General features: G+C 40.3%; 5 protein-coding genes and 2 non-coding genes across 9 annotated transcripts; 4 read left to right on the forward strand and 3 right to left on the reverse strand.

Annotated features, from left to right (window-relative positions):
• Positions 1 to 749: 749 nt before the first annotated feature.
• TRNAG-GCC (transfer RNA glycine (anticodon GCC)) lies at positions 750 to 820 on the reverse strand. The gene has a single exon. It is a non-coding gene; the product is annotated as a tRNA-Gly (tRNA).
• A 413-nt stretch (positions 821 to 1,233) lies between these two features.
• On the forward strand, positions 1,234 to 1,305 carry TRNAD-GUC (transfer RNA aspartic acid (anticodon GUC)). Its single transcript has one exon. It is a non-coding gene; the product is annotated as a tRNA-Asp (tRNA).
• A 399-nt stretch (positions 1,306 to 1,704) lies between these two features.
• On the forward strand, positions 1,705 to 6,323 carry LOC106641674 (27 kDa hemolymph protein). The gene is made up of 4 exons (XM_014356169.2): positions 1,705 to 1,893; positions 4,511 to 4,984; positions 5,078 to 5,264; positions 6,037 to 6,323. Exons 1-4 carry the CDS (start codon positions 1,866 to 1,868, stop codon positions 6,170 to 6,172), a joined length of 825 nt encoding a protein of 274 aa, XP_014211655.2. The 5' UTR covers positions 1,705 to 1,865; the 3' UTR covers positions 6,173 to 6,323.
• A 634-nt stretch (positions 6,324 to 6,957) lies between these two features.
• LOC106641704 (Interferon-related developmental regulator 1) lies at positions 6,958 to 13,119 on the forward strand. Of its 3 annotated transcripts, none has more exons than XM_089598211.1 (6): positions 6,958 to 7,475; positions 10,914 to 11,396; positions 11,473 to 11,726; positions 11,814 to 12,057; positions 12,142 to 12,360; positions 12,435 to 13,119. In XM_089598211.1, the coding sequence occupies exons 1-6, from the start codon at positions 7,431 to 7,433 to the stop codon at positions 12,516 to 12,518; spliced, it is 1,329 nt and encodes a 442-aa protein (XP_089454337.1). In that variant the 5' UTR covers positions 6,958 to 7,430; the 3' UTR covers positions 12,519 to 13,119. The 3 variants fall into 3 exon arrangements, with proteins under 3 accessions (XP_089454337.1, XP_014211698.2, XP_089454338.1); XM_014356212.2 differs by having other exon boundaries at positions 6,958 to 7,464; positions 10,903 to 11,396; XM_089598212.1 differs by having other exon boundaries at positions 6,958 to 7,464; positions 10,903 to 11,396; positions 12,145 to 12,360.
• A 62-nt stretch (positions 13,120 to 13,181) lies between these two features.
• On the reverse strand, positions 13,182 to 16,564 carry LOC106641702 (uncharacterized). Its single transcript, XM_014356211.2, has 7 exons — positions 16,417 to 16,564; positions 16,071 to 16,321; positions 14,818 to 15,545; positions 14,612 to 14,731; positions 14,339 to 14,503; positions 14,094 to 14,258; positions 13,182 to 13,748 (listed from the first exon to the last, which is right to left on the reverse strand). The coding sequence occupies exons 2-7, from the start codon at positions 16,108 to 16,110 to the stop codon at positions 13,464 to 13,466; spliced, it is 1,503 nt and encodes a 500-aa protein (XP_014211697.2). The 5' UTR covers positions 16,111 to 16,321; positions 16,417 to 16,564; the 3' UTR covers positions 13,182 to 13,463.
• Positions 16,565 to 17,047: 483 nt separating this feature from the next.
• Pa1 (PTIP binding protein Pa1) lies at positions 17,048 to 18,027 on the forward strand. Its single transcript, XM_014356213.2, has 3 exons — positions 17,048 to 17,201; positions 17,424 to 17,581; positions 17,677 to 18,027. Exons 1-3 carry the CDS (start codon positions 17,133 to 17,135, stop codon positions 17,897 to 17,899), a joined length of 450 nt encoding a protein of 149 aa, XP_014211699.2. The 5' UTR covers positions 17,048 to 17,132; the 3' UTR covers positions 17,900 to 18,027.
• A 337-nt stretch (positions 18,028 to 18,364) lies between these two features.
• Positions 18,365 to 20,800, reverse strand: LOC106641656 (protein I'm not dead yet). Its single transcript, XM_089598852.1, has 9 exons — positions 20,796 to 20,800; positions 20,591 to 20,696; positions 20,106 to 20,486; positions 19,965 to 20,017; positions 19,578 to 19,893; positions 19,332 to 19,474; positions 19,158 to 19,252; positions 18,799 to 19,082; positions 18,365 to 18,655 (listed from the first exon to the last, which is right to left on the reverse strand). The coding sequence occupies exons 1-9, from the start codon at positions 20,798 to 20,800 to the stop codon at positions 18,365 to 18,367; spliced, it is 1,674 nt and encodes a 557-aa protein (XP_089454978.1).
• Between the last annotated feature and the right edge of the window lie 804 nt (positions 20,801 to 21,604).

Below are 21,604 nucleotides of genomic sequence, written 5' to 3' on the forward strand. Positions count from 1 at the left end.
GTTAGGTTAATGCTGTATGTAAACAATAGTTTGTAAATAAAGAAGTGCAAATACAAACAAGTTTGTTTACTTTTTGCATTAACCTAACCTAACGTGTACAACTGCGCATCGCGTACGGTCAGGGACGATTGCGGACGATCGGAGAAGAGCACTTGTTCACTTTCGTCTCCGACTCGCCCACACTGTCCCTGACCGTCCCTGGATTGTAAGGTGAACGAATCTTTTGTCTAGCAAATCCAAAAAACGGTTGGATGTTTGAATGTTTAACGATTGTTGTGTGTTATTTTTTGGGGGAGAGCGAGTGAACTTTCTCGGCTCTTGCCATTCTGTATTGGGGGGGAACAAGGATAATGAAATTCAAACCTTTTATTTTAATTATAATTTTATTTACCGATAAAAGTACATATTTTGAAAACACAGGTAGCGCAACTAAAAATACTAAAAAGAAACTATAAAATAATTATGTAGAAACAAAGCCAAAAGTAAGCAAAAAACTCCAGATCGGTATGTGAGAGAAACTTAAGACTACGCAGGAGGGGGGTCACATATTTACAAGAGGGGATTCGATAATTTATCATATGATCGTAGATTGTAGTACAAAATAAATTTAATCTGTAATGTTCTTTGCCCTGCTCGCCTAGCCATAAGCAGCAGGGCACATTTAATAAGTAAACTGAAGAGATAGTTAAGAAGATGTAGTGTTTATTATTTACCAAAAAGTACAAAAATTTGGCCAAAAATTCAAAAAATGCATCGGCCGGGAATCGAACCCGGGCCGCCCGCGTGGCAGGCGAGCATTCTACCACTGAACCACCGATGCTTGAAATCCAATATTTTAGTGGTCTAGTTCGCGCAACCGACGTTTCGCAATTGTGCGCAAATTTTGTTTTCGACACTAGTACTACCTCACCATCTGTTGGTATTTCATCAAATTGAAAAGTGGCACTATCAGAATCTTTGTTATCAACAAAAGGTATAAGGGTTAATTACCTTATCAACCGTTATTTACTGGTTGTCGATAATGACATAGCCTTCATTACCAGCAACATTGTAATCTTTGTTATCAATGGAGCACGGTCATTTGCTGCTTCTGTCTTACTGACTGTCGATAATACTGCAACTTTTTGTCTGGGTACAAAGTGCTGATCCCTACCTATCCAACAATAAATTCCAATTACTGTTAGGAATGTGATGAAAATTTTGTGTAAGGCATGAAAGCAGTTGTGAAACAAATCCGCGGTAGTATAGTGGTCAGTATCCCCGCCTGTCACGCGGGAGACCGGGGTTCGATTCCCCGCCGCGGAGATTTTTTTTTTTTTTTTTTGCAAAAATTAGTACAACAGACTGTTGCCAACATTCTTGTATTTGAATTTTCATCACATGACTTTACATACTACTGACAAACTAGCATTATATTTGATTTTTGTAAATAATTGACCTACACCATACTAATAATAACAAATAGAAGAAATTATGCAAAAGTATATTAAGTGTAAGTAAAGTAGTTTGTTACTAATATATTTTACATCGATTTTGATACTATTAATCTATTTTTCTAAAAAATAAAATGATCAAATCATTATGGGTAGAACAATAAGAGAATTATCAAGTGCGCGCGCATTTGAATCCAACAGAATATCTACGAGAATAGAGGGGAAGCGAAGTAAGCATGCAGTGACAAGATTATATAAAAGCTCGTTATGCCTTTTAGTAGCGGCAATCGATCATCAGAGCCGTAGGGATAAGTACTGCTTAGGGGATCCAGTGATTCAAAGTGATCAAAAGAATTTTTTTTAACAGTAAAAGGACAAATTTATGCAAGTTATTTTAAGGGTATATTTCTTTCAACGTATAACAAAGTGATCATGAAGTCGTTCTTCGTTATTGTAGCAGGTAAGTGATTAGCCTGCTGTTAATTTCAAATCAAATTATTTGTATAAGAAACATATGTATGGGACAAGTTTGGTTTCCTTCATGTTTCACAAGCTCCACAGATGTCATAGTTATATTTTTTTTTTTTAACTTACGCCTGTAAAAAGCATGAAACCAAAATATAAATTCATCTTTGATTTCTAAAAAGAAGATAAGTAGATTGAAAAAAAAAAACTTGTTTAGCCAATGTGAATTTTGAAAGTTTTGAAAAGTACTACCGTCCATTGTCGCATGATGAAAAAAATTTTTGGGGTTTTCATTACCATAAAATTTTTCAATGGATACACATTATACGCATGACTCATCAAGTGCGATTTTAAACAATTGTCTTCTTTCCTATCATTTTCTCATATGTGCGGTGAACGTAATAACGATGCGATTTACCTTTGAATATTCACAAGTTAATGCCACGGCAGTCAGCCCGGCTTTGACCGGTTACTAAGTTTAATTTCTTTTTATTCTCTTCGACTCGCTTGAAATTGTTGCATTTAGTATTTTCTACGTGATCGCACATCTCCTTCGACAACAGAATGGAAATTTTCGAACAATCCCCCACGTAAATAGAGCAAGCAATGTAAAGCCTCGTCATTATTTTCACGAATACAGTAAACTCTAATACTTTTACAAAGTCCACATGTGTCAGCCATTGATGACCTATATTATGTCCTATGGATACATTTTAATATCAACATGCAAAACAGTTGATATAATTTTTTATCTGCTTCTTTTTTATGTAATAATCGCAGTGGTAATAAAATTGTTTTATGTAAGGGTAAGCATGTTTTTACGAGTCCGGATAACTCTTAATACGGATAGAGCAGAACATTTTATCAACAGACATTTTTTTTTGTGGTAGACGTGCGATACTTGCTACACAAAACTTTTATCAATGACACGTGATTAATCTTCCACGAGCTTTCTTCATCTAAGATCAAAGTTCACCCAAGATGCTGTTAATTTTCTTTTCTTCGATACGCAGTCGAAAGACGTTTCATTTCTTTTTTTTTTCCCACGCGAAATACTGAGATTCGTGGTGAACATATTATTTTTTCACTCGTTAACTTGTTGTTCTCTATACTTTTGTTTTTCTTCTCGAATAAGATAGCACCAGTTCACTAATTCGGTTAATGGATTTAAATGACAACATAGAAAAAGTTTGAAGGAACAACGTACAAAACGTACCGGTCAATCTATGAATCAATTGACTCGCTCGTTGAGACAACAAGATTGATTAACAGATTGACCAGTAGTTTTCGTCCGTCCTCCCATTTGACCACGTCAAGCGTCCGTTGGTGCCCGTTAGAAAGAACGAACTTGCGTTTATCAAACTTCTGTTTCAAAAGCCGTACATACGCGTACACTTTTATCAGCGGGGGACGTGAATAATCTCAAAGTCTATCCCAGATCAAAGTTCACGCGGGACACCGTGACATTTTCTCTCGTTTTCTTTTAATGGCGTGTTTGGTCTTCTTCCACGCCACGAGTATTACACACATAAATGATCGTGTTAAAATACCAACGATGTTACAACAACCGGAAAAACGATACGCAGGTTCCGCTCATTCAATACCGTTTATGTACAAGTTCGAGAGTAGGACACATGATATGAAGCCTTTACCTTTATTGTGCCGTCGAGAGGACATTAACGAGTCTATGTTTGAAGAATGACAGTATGCATTTGCAACGAGTGCGGTTTCAATGGGTCATTCATGGAAGAATTAAGAATTTTATGAAATGATGAAAATTGCTACTTGCGTTATTTATACGGCTATTTTAATGTAACGACTAAAACTGTTTACTTTGTAATTGATTAAAAATATTTCTTTCAATCGAAATAAGTTGTAGAAAGTCGATTTTTTATCAGTTAATTTCATCTTGGACAAAAATTAGGTTGCAAAAATTATGTATTTGAAAAAAGGCAAGTTGAGATTTTGTTTCGTAAAAAAAAAAAGGATTTCTCTGATTCTAATAATAAAACTCGAAATGCAGTACTACAAAAACTGACCAATACAAAATTACCTCTCTCCCACTTAAAATGCTATATCTAGTTCGACCGAGATAGTCGTATCTAGGAGATAAAATCACTCGAGTATCATATGGTGATTTCACAAGAGGTTCATGAGATATGGTCGACGGACAGAAATTATTTCGGAGATTCGTTAAACAGTTCAAAGTGAAAATTGATAAAGTTTTTTTACGATAAACATTGATTTAATGCATTAAAATAATTGTTGAAAGTCAAAATTACTTAGAAACTTACTAATCCTCAGTAACGGGTCTACATGTTACTCAAAAAGCGGTTTTTCGTCGTAACTTCTTGTTATCGGTATAGATATCGTTATCTGCGTTTGTATTACCAAGAAAACATTGATCAACCCATATATTTCTGGTTAGTGACATTTTTTTTTTTTTTTTTTTTCAACCATATCAACATACATTTTTCGCAATTTTTGTTAATAAATTTAGTACTAAATAATATACTACACCCACACGTTGAGAAGGTACTCCCTAGTATTGAGTTGCAAAAGTGTTGTTGTAAGCACTGGTTTTTAAAAAACAGTTTGAAAATATTTTGCAGTCTTTGGGGTGTTCTGCCACGGCAGTGCCCAGAACGCGCCCACCGAGAGCGACCCCCTGTCGAAGGTGAACGAGGTCATAAACACGATCCAGCTGAAAGACCTGAACATCACGCAACTGCCGATCGGCGAGGCGGAGAACGCGCTGCGCAAAAAGTGCGAGAAGAACGCCAACGCCCAGGCGTACGACACGGCCAAGCAAGCCGGCGCCCAAGTGTTCGATTGCATGAAGGGCCTCGTCAACGTCACCCAACTCAAGGATGAAATGGACAAGGCCAGGCCCACGGGTGACCTCGACGAGGTGTTCAAGAAGTACTGCGAGAAGAAGCCCGTGTTCAAAAAGTGCTTGCTCGACTTCACCGCTGCCGTCGAGCCCTGCCTTGACATGGACGAGCGCGAGAAGAAACAGATTGTCCACAACATCACCGAGAAGATCCTCAACTTTGTTTGCTTCAAGGAGGGCAACCGTATTGCGCGTGGGTACCACTTTAATTCCTTTCCGTCCCATTGGCCGATATTTTGCTTACAACTTTTTTTTTTTTTTTTTTTTTTTTCAATTCTTCATTTAGTGTTCGTTGCGGCCAAAGGACCCGAGTGCTTCCAAAACAAGGCTCAGGCCATTGCAAACTGCGCCAACTCGACCTACGGAAGCTTCAGCGGTGGTAGCGCTTTGCCGTTCAATCCGGCAGCTGGATTCACTGGTATCCCCGAAATCAAGGAAATCCCTTCGCTCAGCTTTGACGAGAAGACTTGCCGGTGCGTAACATAGTGTATCACCGTTCGACGGACATTAAATCATGATCCTTAAATTATGAAAAAAAGGAGAGGATCCGTTTAACTTGCGGTCGATTTTTGGTTCTCAAAAAATTGTCGGGGTCCCTGTAGATCATGTGGTCCGTCACCATCTCGGTTATTTTCTACCCGATACAATGATCCTCTAAACAAAATGTGTGAATAAAAACACTGTAAGGTAATAAAGAACAAATTGTTTGTGCCCGAAAAAACACAACAATCGGGATGTAAAGTTACCTGCATGAGTACCCGCTTAATATATTGCTGTCCATACTGCAATACCTTAGCGAACTGGAGAACCAAGAATAACTTTGTGGATACTTTATTTTAATTAATTATGTGACAGTTTCATTGGAAGTAACTGATACACCGATCGCTTACCCCACAAATTTTATTTTTTGATGTTCAATCGACTTGAATGAACTGGTACTTATGAGAATTAATGAGAATGAACAATTTAAAGTTATCGATATTAAATCTACCAATAAAAGAGATTCGATTACACAACCAGCCAATGAGATAAAATATTATTATTATTATCGATCCGTGGATCGTTACTTAAACTAAGTCAAATGTGTGTTGCATTATTCTTTGACATTTACAAACAACGTGTATATTTTGTTAATTTCTGGATTTTAATTTTTTCACAGTTACATACAGTTATTGTAGAACAAAAAAAAAATTAATCTTATTAATTAAGAATAACACTAAATGATATACATTTTTTGTATTTCAGAAACATGAATTCATTCCAAGTATGTGTAGTGAACGCTTTGGAGGGGTGTGAAGATCCAACACCAGCCAATCTTTTAGACTCCATTTTCAACTACATCAAAAAGGTCACTCCCTGTGATAAGTTTCTTAGTTCATGAACCTAGATGAGGCAGTAGAAATATTTTTATTAACGTTGCCATTTTCTTCTGGACAGAAGTCAACTAGGAAAATAAAATAATCCGTCATGGCTTATATAGTTTCACGACTACCATGATTTTGTTATTTTGAAGCAAAAGCAAAAGATTATCGTACATTTGAATTTTTATATCATTAATTATTATACGTAAATTGAAAAATCATTCTTAAAATTTTTGTAATTTCAACTTTTGTAAGTGAAATATTTTGTAATATCCGAAAAATAATGTATGACACTCGATTGTTTTTCAAACAAATGACTCTTTTCGGTCCAAGAATACATGTATTGTGCAACAACTTGAAACTGTGCAATGCCCATCATGACGATATTAAGTGTAACAAAAGAACAATAAAACATTGAGTAATATTACCAAACATACTATTTTTACTGAAAACTGCTCATTGTACGAACCCGTTGATTTTTTTTCTTTAAAAAAAATTTTTTTTCATTTTCCCACGGCACGCTTTTGTACAGTTGTCGAGATTTAAATCCATTACACGACCAAGTGCAACACAAAAAACACCCACGAGGTGAAATTTCACAAAATGACACAAGCGTTTGTAAGTCCGTAGTCTGGAATTTTGAATTCCACTGTCGTTCTTTCCCGCGATTGTAAACGTCAGATTCGGACAACCAATCGGGCTCGTTGATTGCAAAAGATGGCGGCGTGCGCGCGCGAGAAGAGAGAGAGAGAAAGAGAAGAGCTCTGGCGCGGCGGCGCTACTGCACCACAGTACTTATACTCCTTGCTAACGAGAAAGATTGCCCTCTTGCTCAGTACACTTCGAGAAAGCCCATCGCTGGGTGTCTCTGCGGTGTGCACGAGAAAGGGTAGTTATTACACGCCAAATCCCCGACTCCGTCGCGTTTACAACATGTTAATAAGTTTTACTCGCGTCAACAAATCGACCAATATATTCAGTGTGTTCAGTATACGAAAGAAAATTAATAGTGCTAGACATTTGTTACCCTCTTGATCGTAAGCGGGAGCTCCCAAGCCCGCCTCTTTGGTTGTTATACGTATTTTTGTTTGTTTCTTCGTTAATTTGTTCGTTCAACCTCCTGTCAAGCTACCCATTGTGCAATAATATTTATTATTAATAGTCAAGAGTGAAGCAGCTGCAGAGCAGATAATACACAAGAATATCGATAGTATTCGGGTGTTACCTACGTATAGAATCGTCTTCGTCAACAGCACGAGGCCAAAGAGTGGCGCCAAGATGCCAGGCAAGGGCTATAGACGAGGAAAATACGGTGAGTACCAAGTTACCTTCGTACATGTATCTCTTACCTGCACGCATATTGATCTACTTCTTTTATTTGTCAAAGTATTGCTCACGTATAATATTGCACGTACTTACGTCACTGGCTATTTTTGAGCCCCTGTAGTAACCTATACGAAGAGAAAAATGAGGTGGCCATGCATTTAGGTATACTCGCCGCAGTGAAAAAGGCAGATTCTTCTGCAGCATGTGACTTACACGCCGTTGCCACACCAATTCTTTCCTCGACTCGACGCTCAGTTTGTAGGCAATACCACATATCTATATATATATATACGTCTACTAACGCTGCACACACGCGGCTGTCGCTTCGTGCTTCGTATGGACGTGACATTACTCGTTGACTAGTCCATAATTATAGCTTAAAAAAGATAGATAAACAGAGCAGAACATAAGTCAAAACAAGAACATGGCTTTCTGTTTACCCCCAATTGGTCCTTTTATAGTAAGCAGAAAATATCATTATAAATCCTTTTGTCGTACTTTTATATTTCGACCTTTTCCTGTTGATCTGCTTCTGTCTGTAATGTGGCTGTGCACGTGAATTGCCTCGATACATCAGGTGCACCAAGAGAAGAATGAGAAAAATTAAAGTTTTGGGTTTTTCTCTACCACGCATGGGTCCCATGTCGGGCATACTTATATTTCTTACACATGCCTTTGCGAATTCAGCAATGCGCGCGCGCACGCACATTGCTCAACTTTCTTTACGTCACCTAGCCAAATATCCACATGCGAGAAAAAGACCGATGCCCCGAGGATGCGCGTGGGCGATGACGGAATGACGGCAAGAATGCGCAGAAATCGGAGTCGATGCGTGTTATCTGCATGCTCCCTCTTCGACTCTATGGCACATGAGTTTGTGCCTCCCATGTAATTGTAATTTTCTCATTGCTTCGTACGTAAAATTCTCTCCCAATAATTCCATTTTTTGGACGTACGAAAAAAGTGGTTGTTCAAGCGCTCACGTAGCCTCGACACCGTTTTTGCTGTTGGGCTGTTGTCCACAGCTGCCAGCAGCAGCTAATGCCATACGTCACGCTTTCAAAGTATTAAAGAGATAGAGCTTTCGTGTGCTTGACACATAGTTACATTTTCGCACCTCTCCTTCCCCTCTCGCTTTGGGGCGAACATTCTTTTTTTTTTTTTCCACGAGCAAAGTTCCGCATTGTATAACGGGTTGGAGCTCCGATGTAGATACTGTTTTACAAGATTGTCCGTTGTGCGCACCAACAATCCCGTGAGTCATGAAAGGCTTAAGAGAAGTAAGAGAGCGTTGTTGAACACTTTTTCAGCGCTGTCGTTCGCAGCACGGATGTCATGATGTTGCACCATTTTGGAGCAAACTAACCGCGTTACAGTGCAATCAGATTTGTCATACCAAACTTGTACAACAAAAATTCCAACAGTACTAATTAGATTAGAAAGTTGATGTACGTTGAAAAAAAAAAAAAAAAAAAAAGCATAACTGTGCTGGATTTCTACGAAAAACAATAAAACTAATTATATCGGCTTCAAGTGACGCACGAGTTTCGATAAACTCGTTAGCGTGAATAATCGTCCAGCGGTACAAGAGCTGTAAATAAACGCCTGAGCGAAATCTTAACAGAGACATTCGGGGCCCTGTTTCTTGCGTTCTTTTACTACGTATAGGTATAGTACATAATAATACAATGCTCGGATTTTAGAGCAAACAGCTGTTGGCTGTCAAAACCTGAACGAGTAGGTATATACCTACTATAGTTTCGGCCGCAGCTGTTGACTACCTGTTTTAATATGTGTAATTATACATATTTCATTCAAACTTGAACCTCGATTCAATGTATTTGTAGCGATCGATAAATGCAGAGCAAAGAGAGTCCGGTACAAAAGAGAGAAAAAGTCTTGAAACACTCGCCAAAAAACCAAAATAGCTATAGATACGATGGATTTACAAGTATATATATAGTTACAGAATAAACGGAGAGAGGGGCGTGTAAGCAAGTATTTCACTATCCAAACTTGCGCAACGGCTTCACGGGATCGAAACCTTATTTAGCCCATTCGTCTTTCCTTCTCTCGTATATACATATAGTTGACTGTGTGTGCACCCAAGAGCTCTCTCCTTCCCTTTTCACCCGCACTGAGTAATAATTTATCAGGGGCTGGAGCTTGTTATTAAATCAAACGCACGTGTCACCCGCACAACTGCGAAGGCTGCTCTGTACCTACTGCACGTGGAGAGTGAAAAACAAAAAAAAAAAAGATAAGCCGTAAGCAAATTAGCGCTCTCTGATCCTGCTATGTATGTGTTGTGTATACTTACACGAGCCGCTGTTTCGCGAATAGAAAATAACAATCTCTCTCTCTCTCTCTCTCTCCTCGAGTGACCCCGAAGCCTCGATTTTCGTTTTCTTCGCCTATAATACATGCACCGCTGCATCAGACACACACCGTCTGCCTTCTTCCTTTGCCCTGCATATCTCTCGCAACTTCAGCCATCAGCTGATCAATTCTGCTCTCATACCTGCAATGCATACATATACATGTACTCACACACATACTACTGCAGCCGGACCCATTACTAGACTACCCGTGTACCTATACGTATATCTGAATCTGGACCGAACGACCTTGGCTCGTTCGCGGTTGCACGCGCGCGCTCTCGTACCCGCTGGTTGAAAAGTCACGTTTCTTACCTTCGCCTAGCGAATTCGAGTCTCTCAAATACTTTCCAACACGAGGAAACTGAAGCTTTCGGTTTCTACGCAACACCGAGGGGTTTCATCCGGGATAAGCCCGACAAAAGTTATTTGCACGACCTCGTGTGCTTATAAGAATATTATCACAATTAAGTATTTGCGTACGGGGGGGGGGGGAGCCGCGTGCGACCCGACCTTTACAAACACACTGCATTTTCTTTTATTATTATTTATCATTGTAAGCCCAAGATAATCACGAACAACAGCCGCGACTGCGTAATTGCGAGCAAACACAGCGTCCACAGGATCCCCGTGAAAGGGGAAAGTCTGTCGACTTTGAAAGGTCGCGTTGCGCAATCCGCGAACGTTGTCTTGGATTACAAACTCTCCACCAGTGCCTGTGTCTATACATATGTATATTGCCGAGGAGAAAAGAGTCGGCGACTAGAGCGTTCTATATTCGTATTCGAGATCGGAATTCCAACAAAGTTGTGCCGAGAGAGCTTGGTCGATCGGCGCGAAATACTTATTCTTCGGGTTGGCGCAACAATTTGTTGTTGTTGAGAGGCACAGCCAAAACATATGGCGCACATCGTGTTCCAATGCCTCCAAAGGATGGATGTTCATGATTCCTTTTGCTTGAATATAATATGATACATAGTTGCAGTTTACCTGTATACATAAAATCTATAGGGTAATGATGATGATGATGATGATGATGGTTGCAGGCCACCAGCAGGGAGGGGGCAAGCGGGCCGACGCGTACGCCTCGGACGATGACTCGCAGGGCGACGCGTGTAGCGTGACGAGCGGCCAGTCGGACAACCGTAGCCTCCAGGAGGACGTGGCGAACGACAACAACGAAGTCGACGAGATAAGCCAACAGGAGAGCTTCGAGGAGGCGCTCAAGGAGGCGATAGATGGCCTCGGCCAGAAGAGCGCCAAGGGCCGGCTGGGCTGCTTCCACGGCCTCGAGAAGACCTTTGCGATCAAGTACGCGCCCGAGTTTGTCGAGGACCGCAAGATGACCATCACCGACTCGATTGAGAAGAGCCTGCGCAAGGGCCGTGGCGACGAACAATCCTCCGCCGCGAGACTGAGTACCTTGCTCTGCGTCCAACTGGGTGTCTTTGAGAGCGCCGAGACCGTCTGCCGGGAGGTCAAGTCCACCCTCGTACTTATTGCCAACGACAACGCTGCCTCTGCCACCGGTAGATCCGAGGTTGGACTTGGTTTTGTTTTTGTTGTTGTTGTTTCTCCCTCGTCACCCGTTCTCATTGTCGCCGTCATTGTTTCAGTGCTGCTGGGCCTTGGGTATGAATTGCTTCCTGGTCGGAGACGACCCGACCGACACCATCGAGATCGCCCAGCTCCTGTCCAACATCTTTGCTGGCTCTTACCTGAAGGGCAACGGTGCTCTACCTACGGTCTCTGTCGAAATGGCTGCCCTCCACGCCGCGGCCATTTCATCCTGGACCCTCCTTCTGACCATCATGGCACCATCGGACGTCTACGCTCTGCTGGGTACCGAGCGTACAAACAACTTTATGCCGTGAGCATTTACCCCATCAGTATAAATTCCCTTATATTCGTTCCTTAAGCGTTGTATTATTACACCTCGAGCGGTTTGTCGTTTTAGTCCCCTCACTCGGCTGGCCGAACTGCTACAGTCGCCTCATTTGGACGTTCGTCTATCCGCCGGCGAAGCTTTGGCTGTGATTTTCGAGCTCGGGCGCGAATACGATGAGGACTTTGAGCAGGAGTGGACGCTAGACTTGATTGATATTCTCAAGGACTTGGCCACGGACTCCAACAAATTCCGAGCCAAGAAAGATCGCAAGCAGCAGCGCGCCAATTTCAGAGATATTCTACACTACATTGAAGTATGCGAGTGTTTTTGTTTTTTTTTTCTTCCATCCCTCATCGTATCATTTCTCATGCTCTTGACAATGTTGGATTGTTTTCAGGAGGGCGACATTCCAGAAACACACATTAGATTTGGATCTGAGACGCTTTATCTCGAGGGCTGGTGCGCACGAACGCAGTACAACGCGTGTTGTCGATTGCTCGGCCCGGGCATAAACGTACATCTCGCCGACAACTTTTTATTGCGTAAAATTTTCCATCTCGGTGACAAAGTCATTGAACCGGTCGCAGCGTCACGAAAAACTAGCAAATTGAAGAGAGTAAGCATTGTTGATACTTATATACCCGATGAGATATTTGTATCCAAGTGTTGAAATTATTTATGTATTTTCAGACAATGAACGCAGCAGCATTCAAAGCCCGTACAGTTCAGAGGAGTAAAGCTCGGGACAAGCGCTCAGCTGCCTTCGCTATATGAATTATCCGGTAATAATTTCCGTGTTATTTTATTTTCATTTAAGGTGTTTCAAACCAGCCGTGTAATATATAATTTATTTCATTTTTCGAGCAAGGAATAATATTTTGTTTTATTGGTTTTTGTCTGTCTCTTGGTATTTAAAAATCATTTAGAATGTTTAGTGCCATTGTAGTGACCATTTTATAATTTTTACGAATTGAAGTGAATAGAAAATTGATTTAAAAGAAATACTTGATCGAACCTCGTAACTGCCGAAGTTGTCGTTTTCTTTTCAAGTCTAGCATAATAAATGATGATATTTACTACTTTTGTAAACTTGACATACACGTATTTGTGTATATAATTTGTTGTATATATATACATATAATGAGTTGCAATTTTTAAAACCTAGATAGATTTGTTTAACCGCACATTGGCGATATTATAGTTAATTTGCTTGCAAAGAAGCAAATTTGTTTTCTTATATATACTAGAAAAATTGACATTGATTATTGCATTGTCTTGTATTTATTTTAAAAACACATCCGGCATTTACACGTCAAGTATAGTTTATAAAATGAAAAATATACTTGTATAATAAACTTGGTACACCACGAGTAAATGTTAAGTTCTTTTGACCAATTTTTATTATTTAAAATAAAAAAATAAATGAACATCTTTTGAGATAACAAAGTTATATTTATTAATAATGCAAATATATGTCATTTATCTAACAATTATTCTTATGATATGTATATTTACAAAAGAAAACACGCAAATAACGAATTTTTACATACATACAAAAAAAATCGATGTGAGTATTCAGAAATACTGCTCGAGTATAAATATTTTTAGATTTACAAACAATACTGCAAAAATGAAGCTGAAGTAATGATGCCCAGTACTGAAAGTTAACTGAGTAGACAGCTGCAAAACATAAAAACTTGATAACGTTCTACTCTAAAATTATTCGTCTAAATGTAAAGTGATCGTTTGTTTGTCAAACTCTTTTTCTGACAACATGTGCCATCGATATCCCAATACTCTTGAAACTTCTTCTTCAGTTTTGGCGTAGTCATTACTGGTATCTTTAATCCATTTGCAGTGACTGGCGGACCAGTCGCTGATGTTCAGCCAATCGGCGTCGCATTTTTTCAAAACAACGTTTCGTCGTACGTATAAACATCGCAACGATTTTGCGGTCGATACTATTTCTAACAGCGTAGCTGTCGAAATTTTGTCGCGAATCATCTGTGTAAAAAATTATAAGTATGCTTACTACGTAAATTTGCGTTGTGCATTGTAATTGACACATATTTATACAACAGTTAGTAGGTAAGGTTCGATAAAATACAATTATGATGGATAATGAATGTTAATGTAGTACAGAGATCAAGATCACAGCCAGCCAGGATCACAGAGTAGCGTTCGTTATAGTTGAAGCAAAAAAAAATTAAGTACACGAGTACATCTGTACTTGTGTTGTGAGCACACATTTACATTTGCAGACGATTATAATAAAGCTTAACTGTCAACGAAAAGGGTAGATTACGTTAATATGGGTACAACTGAAAACTTGAATATTGAAAGTTCTACCAATGTATGAAGATTCGGGCATAATTTGCAGAGCTTAACAATCGTTTCATCTATTCGTTTGGAAAAAATTTTATCTTGGTAATATCTGGTTAATCCTTTCAAGGCATAAACTTTCAGCCATTTACCAAAATGCACTGCATGACTTAAAATAATTGACGCAGGTATCTGCAAAAAGTCGGTTTCAATAAAAAATTACTGTTTAAATAAGTATAAAAAAACGTGAGGCCTTCGTTTAATATTAATACCTTGGTACTTGGGTTGTCTATTACTATACTGTGACAAGGAATTTCATTGTATTCGCTCACAATAAATGGTAGCACAATGTCAGACGATTTGTTACTCTCAATTTCAAAGTGTACCTTTAAATTTGGATTGTTTATCCTCATTTTTTTCCATGTGGCGTTTTTCAACTGTAAAATTAAACAAAAAGTAAATTCGGTCTTTTGTTTTCAAATCACATAGCTCAGATGATTTAAGTTTTTTTTTTTTTTTTTTTTTTTTTTTTTTTTTTTTTTTACCAAATGAGTGGCATCTTTGGGACTGTAACGATTTTGAAAAACGTGAAGGTGTTCCAGCTTCGTGTAACCCAAAAGTTCTATCACGTCCTCGTGAAGATTGTGAGGACTTATCACAAGAGTCTGTAAGACAGTGGTCACATCATGTTTTACAACAAATACCAGTAAGTATATAGCGATTCGAGAGGATTGAAAAAACGTGGGCTTACTTTTAAATTCAAAAAGACCCCCACGTGTAAGATGGGACAGTGCGTCTTTGTTGCATTAATTAAGACCAATTTCGACAGAGTTTGCGTGCAGTTGGAGCAAATGTCGTCCATTAAATGCGATGCCTCGGTGCTGTCGAGCAGCAAGTCTATCAGCTCCAAGCACTTCAAATTCTCGAGATTCCTCATGAGTCTCTTGAGGGCCTCGAGCAACTTGCCCCCAGTTCCAAAGAGCCTCACGGCCTCGGGATTGTTTCTGTTGGCCATGTTGCAGGGAAACGTAAACTTCAGCCTGCGTATGTTCGTCCCGACACCAGCGACCGTTGTGTTGTCGGAGCCCTGCTTCTCGACGTACCAAGAAATCATGTTCATGAACTCGTACAGGTTGTAAAAGTTCATCATCGGCTCGAAGACGAGGCACTTGATGTTCTTCCCAATTTTGTTGAGACACGCGGACGTCCTCATGTGATCCAAAACGTACTGCCAGCCGCTGTAGTAATTGAACTTTCCTCTCGTGAGGGTCGTGTCCTCCAAGACGAATGTCGACCAAACGTACGGGAGCTTGAAAGCTCGGTACCAGTTGCGACACACCAGCGAGGCATAGTACCGTTCTCTGATTGTCAGGTAGGAAAATATCTCCTCGAGGAGTATGTCGGGCAATTGATCCCAATCACTGTATGACTTTCCTACCTTGTCGTCCTCGTCGTCTTCCTCCAGATCGATGTACAGAGCTGGAAAAACAAAAATCGTTAAGCTGATCCAAAAAAAACTTGCTAATTGTCACAAGCACTAAAACGCCGAATATATAAATAACAAGTTTAAATTCGAAGTTCTATTAGTTCCAAAAAGCTCATTAAAAAAACTCGCGAGGGAGTGCTTCTGTTTGTGTCTATAAATATGTTTTGGCTCCAAACTATTGACGTATTAAAAAAAAAAAAAAAAAAAAAACTTGTGGCCACGGACGGTAACTATTTTCCATTTTTCGTGAAAACTTATTGTGATTGCAAGTAAAACGAATGCTTGCGACAAAACAAAAAAAAATTCTCATTGGCAAATGGTAAACCGAGAGAAGTAAGACGCAAAGATGCGCAAAAAGTAGGTAATTTTAGACGAACATGGAGAGGGGAAAAAGCTCGAAATTTCGGCGCGTGACGTAAAAGCTCGATTACGACCGGTGAAGCTCTGCTTTAGTCGGGGTAGGGACAAAGAAAAAAATGAAAATAAGCACACACGGAGCAAATCTTTCACATACGTACCATTGTCGTCCTGGTCGAGTTTCCAACAGCCTTTGTTCATTTTCGAGGATGACGGGCCACCGCCGATGCTTCGACGCACATTTGGATCAACGACACGGCACACTAGCTCTTCCTCTTGCTGGCAGAGCAGCGCATCGGAGCTAATAGCTGCTACTCATCCTCTCCTGGTCCCCGGCATCGGCGCGTGTGCGCAACAACACCTATGCACTCGGTATACCTATGCAACGCCGATCTAAAAATAAGCTTGGGGCCTGCATAGAGAGCCAGAAGCCGATAAGAATAAAAGAAAAAGAGCCTCGGTTGGGTGGGTGGGTTATTGTCGTGGCGTGCAACCATATATCCTTACCTTGCCGGGGTAGCCTCCGCTTTTCATCGAGTGAGATATGTGCGTAACCGTCCTCTCCGAGGGCCGTGTGATAGGTATGTCTCTCCTTCGGTCGTTTTTCGTTGACAGGGCGCGTGCAAGCTCGATTGCCGATTCGAATTTCGCGAAGGCAAGCAGAGTGTCGGATCACGCGCGCTTGTGGAGTAATCGAATTTTTTCATTCCAATTGAAGGATATGATTGCTCGATTGCGTCCGAGACATAGTACTCATTGAGCAATTTTCTTTCTCTCGCGCCGTACAAATCGCATCACAGGTTCAATGCACGTGGGAATAACAATTTTTTCAAATCTCACTCGGTTTGTAATAAAATTACGTTTTAAGTACATATACATACGACGCACAAAAAAAATTATATAACAACATTTGAGGTGAATTGAAATCTCCTTTGTCAACATTCGGTAATTGTTTAATTAACATCGCACGATAATGTGCAGAGATGTGAAGACATATATCATGTGCCCCCGATAATCCGTGTGTGCCGTGTGGTTCAAGTTTTCATGTTTAAAAACCCCGCGCTATAATGTGATGTATATAGGTATATACGCTGCTGCACTAAAAAAAAACATAACCTTTAAATATGTTTTGTTTTGGTGTTTTTACAAACTTTTTATTCAAACTATTAGATTTAATCGAAGTTTCATCAAGTAAAATACTTTAGTTGTTTAATTATTTTAAAATGGAAAGAAACGACGAAGACTGGGTAGTTGAGTGTTCCGACGATGAAAAGTACGAGGTCGATCCCAAGGTAAAGTTGTTTGAGTTGCGTTATTGTTATTAACTTGAAGGTTTTAAAAAAACTATTGCTGAGCTTAACGAAGAACTTGAATTTATTGTAATAAATATTTAATCAACACTAAGCTTTCGTTTTATCATCAAAGATCTCAGTTTTCTGTTGATGAAAGCGTGCCAGTGACAATCCTTGTTCATAAGTTGCTATTATTGGATTTTTTATCAAATTTATTTGTAGAACGGCTGGATGCCAAAGCCTGAAGACATAGTGTCCCTCATAGAAAGTTTAGAAAGAAATAACAGAGTTTTGGAGCTTGAGTGGAGATGTCCAGGAAGGCGTGAACCGTCTCCTGTTACTGTAAACAATCACCAGCAAGATCTTTTAAATGATTACAAGTAAGTATATCACAATGTGAAAACTTTTAAAATATAACATTTGGAATATTGTTTCGCTCGAAAATTAATTCAAATGTAAATTACGCTTATTTCAGACCCACAGAAAATAATTCAGATTTCGAATTCATGGATGAGATGTCTTCTCCAAGATTACCAGTCAGGAGAGCTGGTGAAGCTACACCAAAGGGCAGTGCAAAGAAAAAAACTGCCAGTTTTAACAAAGTTTTAAACACAATGCTGCGCCAGCGCAGACTCGAACAGCAAGAAAGTTTAAGTCCCAAAAAGCCTGAGCCAAATTCGCCAGGGAAGAAATCTTAGGACTATCAGCGTTTTAAAGTACTGTAAAGAGGCATGGCAAAGCCATCGAATTGAGTGATGTAAAAACTGAGCTGATTCGTCAGCCGTTTCTTTTTATGAAACTTTATCGGTTTTTTTTTCTACCATCTATTGATAGAAAAAAAAGACTATGATTATCCGTCAAGGATATTGGATAATTATCCTCTGTGAGGACTCAGAGTAAAATACATTTATAGATGAAAGATTTTCTATGTTATATTTTATATTTTATTTTAAATTAAGTAATATAAAACGGAAAGTATAATTTCCGCCTTATGCAATGATGCAAATAATCAATTTGAATCTATTATTTTGAATTGGATGAAAAAAAAAGTATACCCAAACACTTTACATCAATGAATAATAAATTATCTATGTATAACGAATGATATGTTTTATTGAAATATAAACTAAAGATAAATAACATTAATGGTACCACAAAAGTTGTCACAGATTATTACAGTCAAGTGTTGTTCCATTGTCAGAAATGACGGCCCAACTTGGAAATTCATTTATTTCAAAGACATAGGCACCTAAAAAGGGAAAAGAAAGGCTCACGAGCAGGAGACTGTAAATCGAAGGACCACAGCCACCGAGAATGAGTCTTTTCACCGGCACGTGACCAGTCACCGTGATAATGGCATTTGGTGGCGTTCCCGCAGGAAACCGAAACGTATGCGAGCACATCATCGTCGCCGGAACCATAATAAACAACGGGTTTATTTTTACAGAAACGCTCTGTTCGGAATGAATTGTCACGCATGAATTAAAATTTTTTTAAATCATGTAACGACGGTACCGTATAAATGTCAGTCAATGAAGAACATTCATGTATTACCGTCAAATGATAAAAGTGTCAAAAAAGCAACGTTTATAGGTACCATTGAAGCTAAAATAGGCAGCATAATATTGGCCATTCCAACGTTGGACATGATTTCCGTGATTGTGCCGACAATGACATTAACGAAAACCAGAATGAGCCAAGTGGGCAGGTTCTCCAACGGAGCCATGGCGTTGCCAACTTTGAGCGCCAACCCGGATTTGGTGATGGCCTTTGACATGGCAAAACCACCTCCCAACAGAAACATCAAACTCCACGGCATTTTAGCCTGAATGACTTTCCAAGTGATCAGACCCTCAGAAGAGGATTTAGGCCTCTTGCTCTCTAAAGTAATGGAGGAAAAAGTAAAAAACATTTCTTAAGTATCGGACAAAAAAGTTGGCTTGAACTTGAACCAACCATCGTTACTCCACATGTTGAGGAAAGCGAGATCCTTGGGTATGAAAAACATGAGGAGGGCCACGAATATGATGGGCGCCGAGTCCAGGATCTCGCTAGCAGTTTGCACGAAATGAAAGATAAGTATTGATCGGCAACGGTTGAAGTTACATGTGTATATTTTGATCGACTCACACTTTAGATACGAGTTCGGCCCAGCCCGGCATGAACCCAGGGTCGCGCGTGAGCCACAAAAACACCGCGGACACAAACATAGTCGCCACGCCCAGCTCGTGACTCGTCATTTTCCCGAGATTGTCGTACCTCTCCTTTATTATCTGCGGACGATGAAATTGACGTTACGTTTGAATAAACAAAAAAAAAAACTAAAAAAACCAGAAACACGGTCCGTGCAAGTGGCAACAAACGATTGGACGACACAACCCTGTTGGCGACGATCTCGCCTTCGGTGCCGATCGCCGCGTCCTGGGCGTCCTGGCTGTTGGGCCGAAACATGCCAAAGTACAACACGAGCACGTACACCCAAGTCATGAGGGCGTTCGTGTAAGCCAGGGGCACCCCGTACAGCATCCACTGGCCGAAGCCGATTTTCGGACCGCACGCGAACGTTTTCTCGAACACGCCCTTGAAGACGAGGTTCGTGCCCGTACCGACGAGCGTGGCCGTGCCCCCGAAACTGGCCGCGTATGCCGCTCCCATGAGGTAAGCCGTCGTCACCTTTGTTGGACGCACCTCACTAAAGGCGCATACATACCATCATACAGTTGATAGACCACGGTGCAATTATGTGTTGATAAGTATATATACCTGCTTCCGCTCTCGGGGTTCTGGGTGTCGACAAACACCTTTCCAAGTCCTTCCTGTGCAGCGCGAAAAGAGGGGGATAAAAGTGTGGGAATGAGGCAAATCAACCAAAATGATATGTGAAAACAGTGGATGTGTGTGTACCCTCTCGAGTTCACCCAGGACGGCAAATATGATGGGCACCATCATGGCAGTGGCGGCGGTGTTGGTGATCCACATGGACAGGAAAGTGGTGACCACGAGTAGGCCCCCGAGCAGGCGTTTGTGGCTGCACCCGACGATCCTTATGACCTTGAGGGCAATGCGCATGTGGAGGTTGCTGTGCTCGATGGCGATGGCGAGGATCAGACCGCCCAGGAACACCATGATCACGTCGTTGGCGTAACACACGCAGGTGTCGTCGCTGCTGAGGACGCCCAGGCACGGGAACAGCACCAGAGGCAGGAGGGCCGTCACGCCCAGCGGTAGGCACTCCGTCACCCAGTAACCGGCCATTATCAACACCACGTAGCCGCATTTCGATTCCTAATTGCACTCGGGCATTATTGTAATTCCATTTAAGAGAAATTTAAAAAAAGTTAACAAGCAAAAGGTACAGGGTTGCGTTTTACCTTTGAAAAATTGTCCACAATGATGAACGGTAAGAGTATCAAGGGCCAAACGAGGGCGAATATAATTTTCCAGTAAACTTTACAGCAGAAGCCCGCCTTCCGCAACACAGATGTTTCGTCGAGCCTGTGTATAGGTGCCAAAATAACAAAAATATATCCTATTACGTGTATGCAACAAATGTATTTTCGGAGTATCGCGAAGTACTGAGAAAGCATCGATTACGCCATTATTTCATCCAAGGTCTGATTAATCCTTTTGACAAACTTTTATACCATTATATAATGTGTATTATGTAACAGTGCTAAACTATCCTTTGCTTGTGTGGTTTTTTGGTTATCAGCGATGCAAACGTCAAAAGGATAAACTGGAAACAAAAAAAAACAAAAAAAAAAAAATAATTGATAAACGTAAGAGTGAAACAAAATTCAAAAGGCAGCAAAAAAAAAAAAAAAAAAAGAAAGGATAAAATCCAAGGCCGATCGCGCGAAAGCGATAAACCTGCGGGTAACAAAATCGCGTGATTCACCGTAATACAAGTACGTATTTGTGCATATACTGGGTATGACTCAATCGCGAGTCCCCTGTTTCGGGGAGTTACGGCGAAGGGCTGGACTTTTATATACCGCAGAAAAGAAAAAAAATAGCGAAGGAGAAGGAGGAGGAGGAGCAATTCACTCGAGTGTTTGAGCACAAAAGCTCGGCGCTTCAAAGGGAGACACGCAATTATTTCGAGTTTCCTCTTCTCCCTCCCTCCCTCTGCAGTTGCTTTGATTGTAGTTTCAATTGAATTAAGCTCGCACAACAAGTCAACACAGCACCGTAAATTCGTGTTTTTGTGAACTTTGCGTTTTACTGTTTTTTTTTTTTTTTTTTCCTAAAACAAGAGATGTGAAACACGCAAAGTTACACGCGTGTTCTATTGACGATGGAAAAAAAAAATTCATTTTCCAACGATTGAATCTTTTGCAATCCCCTCCCCCTTTTTTTTTCTCTTTGGTGGAATCGATTTTATCTTCAATAAAAAAAAAAAA

Source organism: Copidosoma floridanum, unplaced genomic scaffold (genome assembly GCF_036245765.1).
Source record: "Copidosoma floridanum isolate Cflo_tuat_1 unplaced genomic scaffold, Cflo_Japanese_pri ptg000006l, whole genome shotgun sequence".
Classification (NCBI taxonomy): domain Eukaryota; kingdom Metazoa; phylum Arthropoda; class Insecta; order Hymenoptera; family Encyrtidae; genus Copidosoma; species Copidosoma floridanum.

Coding starts and splice junctions, on each gene's coding strand:
- LOC106641674 (XM_014356169.2), top strand. CDS start 1,866: ATGAAGTCGTTCTTCGTTATTGTAGCAG. Junction 1,894..4,510: donor GTTCTTCGTTATTGTAGCAG/GTAAGTGATTAG, acceptor AATATTTTGCAG/TCTTTGGGGTGTTCTGCCAC. Junction 4,985..5,077: donor GGAGGGCAACCGTATTGCGC/GTGGGTACCACT, acceptor TTCTTCATTTAG/TGTTCGTTGCGGCCAAAGGA.
- LOC106641704 (XM_089598211.1), top strand. CDS start 7,431: ATGCCAGGCAAGGGCTATAGACGAGGAAAATACGGTGAGTACCAA. Junction 7,476..10,913: donor GAAAATACGGTGAGTACCAA/GTTACCTTCGTA, acceptor GGCCACCAGCAG/GGAGGGGGCAAGCGGGCCGA. Junction 12,058..12,141: donor ATATTCTACACTACATTGAA/GTATGCGAGTGT, acceptor GATTGTTTTCAG/GAGGGCGACATTCCAGAAAC.
- LOC106641702 (XM_014356211.2), bottom strand. CDS start 16,110: ATGAACAAAGGCTGTTGGAAACTCGACCAGGACGACAATG. Junction 14,504..14,611: donor CCAAAGATGCCACTCATTTG/GTAAAAAAAAAA, acceptor TTAATTTTACAG/TTGAAAAACGCCACATGGAA. Junction 14,259..14,338: donor TAGACAACCCAAGTACCAAG/GTATTAATATTA, acceptor GACTTTTTGCAG/ATACCTGCGTCAATTATTTT.
- Pa1 (XM_014356213.2), top strand. CDS start 17,133: ATGGAAAGAAACGACGAAGACTGGGTAGTTGAGTGTTCCGACGATGAA. Junction 17,202..17,423: donor AGTACGAGGTCGATCCCAAG/GTAAAGTTGTTT, acceptor ATTTATTTGTAG/AACGGCTGGATGCCAAAGCC. Junction 17,582..17,676: donor GATCTTTTAAATGATTACAA/GTAAGTATATCA, acceptor CGCTTATTTCAG/ACCCACAGAAAATAATTCAG.
- LOC106641656 (XM_089598852.1), bottom strand. Junction 19,475..19,577: donor AGATCGTCGCCAACAGGGTT/GTGTCGTCCAAT, acceptor CATCGTCCGCAG/ATAATAAAGGAGAGGTACGA. Junction 18,656..18,798: donor TGCCTATTTTAGCTTCAATG/GTACCTATAAAC, acceptor CATTCCGAACAG/AGCGTTTCTGTAAAAATAAA.